At 37.2% G+C, this 5,000-nt stretch overlaps 1 protein-coding gene across 2 annotated transcripts in view; it reads left to right on the top strand.

Annotated features, from left to right (window-relative positions):
* The window catches only part of cacna1fb (calcium channel, voltage-dependent, L type, alpha 1F subunit), a 57,261-nt gene that overhangs the window by 187 nt on the left and 52,074 nt on the right, over window positions 1–5,000 (top strand). For both annotated transcript variants that reach the window (XM_051426671.1, XM_051426670.1), the window contains exon 1: window positions 1–150. This exon is cut by the window's left edge and continues 187 nt beyond it. In XM_051426671.1, the coding sequence (XP_051282631.1) occupies window positions 129–150 (22 nt within the window). In that variant the 5' untranslated portion in view covers window positions 1–128. The remainder of the gene's footprint in view (window positions 151–5,000) is intronic.

Genomic DNA, 5,000 nt, shown 5'->3' with positions numbered 1-5,000 from the left:
GCTTCAGACATCAAAGGAGCGTGTTCGTCCTGATCGATCGGCTGCAATGTGCATTAGTAGTTTGTGAAAGAGAAGAAGGGAAAGTGATCGATTAGAGATGATGATCTGGAGCTGAGAGCAGCAGCGAGATGTACGAGGACAGAAACAAAAGTAAGATTTTATCTGCAAAAGTTTTTATTTTACAGCTGAGACTCAATCATAAACATCTGGAGTCAATCAATCAATCAATCAATTCATCTGTTTCCATTTCTGATTCAGTACTCAATTCAGGGAAATATTTATTGTAACAAGTAACTTTGATAAATAAAATGAAAATATAATAACTGATTTCAAATGTGTTGACAGAATTTATCTGAAGATCAAATTCTTTATTTAAATGTTCAGTTGAATTTACTTAAATGATTAATTACCTGTAAAACAGTCATATTATTATTTTATTGTTGTTATAATTATTGTGAACCATCAGAAATGTCTGATAATGAAATCAGAGACATATTTTTATATTAATAATCTCACATTGTCTTTATCTCAATATTTCATGTTGTATAATCCAAAAGTAATTGAAAGTAATCAAATTACTTAAGCATTGTGATATTTGTATCAGTTCAGTCACTTTATTCTGTCAACCTAAACAACAACTACACTGATACAGTCATTATTCAAAGAAACACCATTTATACAGTAAATATTAGACATACAGTAAATATACACACAGTAAATATTAGACATACAGTAAATATTAGACATACAGTAAATATACACACAGTAAATATACAAACAGTAAATATACATACAGTAAATATTAGACATACAGTAAATATACACACAGTAAATATACAAACAGTAAATATACATACAGTAAATATTAGACATACAGTAAATATTAGACACAGTAAATATTAGACATACAGTAAATATTAGACACACAGTAAATATTAGACATACAGTAAATATACATAAAGTAAATATTAGACATACAGTAAATATACACACAGTAAATATTACACATACAACAATATTAAAATGTCTTTTTAAGTTTTTAAAATCACATTCTCAGTTATATTTAACAATGTATGACAATGTACAAAAATCTATTTATTTTTATTTTTATATAAAATCCAATCATTGTGTCTTCCTGTAAAACTAAATGTGACGTGTGCTTACGTCAGCATGATCTAACTGATTTCAACCAATAATATCCTGACATTCACCCGTCAATCAAGCTGCAACTTTTAGTGACACAGAGCTCACTGATTACTGTACGAACACAACTTTATTTACACTGTACAAACACACAACTTTATTAACACTGTACAAACACAACTTTATAAACACTGTACAAACACACAACTTTATTAACACTGTACAAACACAACTTTATTAACACTGTACAAACACAACTTTATTATCACTGTACAAACACACAACTTCTTTCCTTCTGAAATATTTTTATTTGAAGGATTTGAGAGTGTTGAATATGTAAATGTGTTCAGTGTTTTATATGTTTTTACCTTTCAATATAGTTTTGACTTCCCAGATTTATCTTTAGACCCTGCAGGGGGTCCCAACCTCAGGTTGGGAACCACTCATTTAGATAGATGACTGACAGAAATGATGGACTGCACAGTCAAAATAAGAGCCTGGATGTTTTGTCTCACTGAGCAGGGACACACCTGTGTGTCTGTGTGACCTTTGACCTCAGTGAGTTTAACAGAGGTCACAACCTCCAACATTTAGATAGGGACTCGGTTTAATCCTCCCAATCCTGACAGAGGATCAGACTTCCTGCTCTCTGAATTAAGATGGCCCCCGCGGACCTTCTGATAACGTTGTCATGGAAATGAGCATTAACATACGTGACATCATCGGTTACCGTGGCAGCAGAGTTAATCCGCCCCTTTGTCCCCTCCATGAAACGATGAGCCTTATTTTAATTTTATCTAAACCTCAAAGAAACCTTTAAAGAGGATGTCCTTTATTCCCAACAGTCACGTTGTGAATTTGTCAGATTTAAGATGTCTGACTGTCCACAAATGCACCAACAGGGAGAAAATTAGGACAAACTGATAAGAAATCTTTGACAGAAAACCTCCTAAACAATGATTGAAAATCTCCAACCATCGGTAATGTCAGAAATAAACTTAAATAAACTTCTTTTACACAGTTTATTCTTTTAATGTCGACAGCAGTGCGTTTAAATAAATTATGAAATTTGGTGTACCACAAGGCTCAATGCTGGGTCCTCTAATCTTCTGATTTATATATATCTAAAACAAAGACTCCTGAACATTGATTATGTTTGATTAGTTTATGTTTTATATAAATTAAGGAGGGTTTGGAAAATAGGCTGCCTCCAAAGTCTGAGAAACCTTTTTGTTTTTCATCTTTTGTGAATCATATATACGAGAAAAGTGACAAAAAACATTGTTTTGATGGATTATTTTTTCTGAAAGTGAAACTGAAACAAAATAAGAAGAAACGCCTGAAAACAAAAACTACTGCACATATAAAAACTAAATAATAATGAATGACAACTGTAGCTACTGCCATCTTGTGGTGCTTGTATGTTACTACACAATACAGTCACAGTGACAGTGACTGACAAGACAATAATTTTATATGAATGATCCAGAACAATAAAGTGCCGAAAATAACATGATTATATGATTGAATTTATTAAACTGAGGAGATGGAAATGTACCATATAAATGAATCTATAATCCGTTAAGACTGAAGATAAACTTTATTTTATAACCTGCAAATGACAATTCAGCCAGATCAGCCTGGATGATGACGTTAACCACTCGTGTTGTGGGGCGGCCTGATAACATTATTCAGCGTGGCTGGGTTGCTGCTGGCTGGCTAACCTTATCCCTAGCAAAATACTATCTGGAGTCCGCTAACATCTACAAAAAACCCACACCGACCACAGAGTCCAAAAGTCAAAGCTAACATTACTGCTACAATACATGACAACATATAGAAGATTGAAATAAGACATGGGAATCATTTATTGTTGGCTGAAATCAAGGAACATTTACTCAGATATATATATTGTAATTTGTTAGCGAGCAGGCGAGCTAACGTTAGCCAACCGGCTGCAACTCAGCCTCACTGTGAACTGAGCAGAGGAAGAAGAAGAAAAACTGCCCCAATGTTCACTAAATGAACTGATGACCTTCCAGCTGGACCAGGCTGGAGGGCAGCGTGACACACACATCATCATCATCATCATCATCAACACACACACACACACACAGGAAGCTAACAAGGCGGATGCAGGGTTGTGTGCGAGTGATGCCCCACTACACCACCATTACACACACACGCGCTGTTGTCGTGGCGATGTGAGTCGACTCGGGGTAATTCGGAGATAATTAGTCGGTTCTTGTGGTCCTGCGGGTGAAGCAGCTCCTCCACAGGAAGAAACAACGTGACCCTCAGTCATGTGACCTGCGCCGTCCAAACCTCAGCTGCTCATTGGATGGCTGACAAACCTGCTGGGACGCCGCCAGCTCTGAGTTCACTGGAAGACTTTAAAGGACCATTCTGCTAAATCCTGTTTCCTTTATTTCTTAGTACAGCCTCAGTAATCAATACTCCCATTATTAAAGCATTAATCCAACTAATACCGTCAGTATCCATACAGATACAGTGTATACTGATCAATATCATCCATACAGATACAGTGTATACTGATCAATATCATCCATACAGATACAGTGTATACTGATCAATATCATCCATACAGATACAGTGTATACTGATCAATATGATCAATAAAGTTACAGTGTATTCTGGATGTATACCATAGTAACTACCCGGTAATGTAAAGTTAGCTAGCATTTTGCTAACATTAGCTTTTATGATTAACTGTCATTATTTGGAGGTACTTATAAAGACTAGCAGAATCCTTTTTTGTCCGTCACATTGTTGTAAATGGACTTACTGATTACTCTATCAGTAGTCTATTACTCTACTGTCTACATGCATATATAAAAAAAAACAACAGCTGGACACAACAGCAAGGCATTCTGGGAAACAGGAAATCTAGGAAATCACTAAACAAAGAGAGAGAGAGATCATGTAATCACACTGTGCTGTCATCACTGAGTTTGTCTGTGTGTGGTGTGTTCAGGGTCCTCAGGTACTAACACATAAATCACGGCCCAGATCACAAACACACACACACACACACACACAGATCTAGGTCACAGCTGTTCACTACAATATTTCTGTTTCCACTTCCTCTGGAAACTGTCATCTCTCTCCTCCTCTTCCTCTTTGACCTTGATGACAAACAGAAGCAAAAGTCCTTAAAGCTTCCAGATGTTTAATGCATCCCTACATAGAGACACATAGAGACACATAGAGACACATAGTTGTGTTATGACAAGATGGCGCCACGTACAGCCGCCTCAGTGTGTTGGTGCACTTTGTTTTTTCTTGTTTTGTTTGTTAATTCAGTTTTCGGCTGTGATACCCAGAACTCTTTCACTAGAGAAGAGCTCATGAACATCAGGGGAACAACTCCAGCTGATCTCTTTCCCACTTTTCTTCTTTCTTCCATGGAATTATTGGACATTGTGGTCAAAGGTGCGCTCACCTTTGCTCACGCAGTGAAACGCAGGAGGAAAGGGAAACGTGCCAGTGCGCTTGTGCGTCTCCGCCAGCGTGGACATCACACACCATTACCTGGAATATTCCTCTCCAATGTGCGTTCAATGTGCAACAAAATGGACGAACTTCAGCTACTTCTGGGGAAAAACAGTGACTTTTCTTCATCCTCTGTTTTATGCTTCACGGAGACGTGGCTGTGTGGATCGGTACCGGACTCTGCGCTGCAGCTGGCAGGCTTTCAACTCCTCAGAGCGGATCGTAACACGGAACTCTCCGGCAAAACAAAGGGTGGAGGTATCTGTTTTTATACCAACAGTAGCTGGTGCAATGATGTGACAGTGATCCAACAGCACTGCTCTTCTACTCTGGAATCTTTCATC

The sequence above is a fragment of the Dicentrarchus labrax genome, unplaced genomic scaffold (assembly GCF_905237075.1).
Source record: "Dicentrarchus labrax unplaced genomic scaffold, dlabrax2021, whole genome shotgun sequence".
Lineage (NCBI taxonomy): Eukaryota > Metazoa > Chordata > Actinopteri > Moronidae > Dicentrarchus > Dicentrarchus labrax.
The sequence above is the reverse complement of the archived record's forward strand: the minus strand, read 5'-3'. Positions and strand labels throughout refer to the sequence as shown.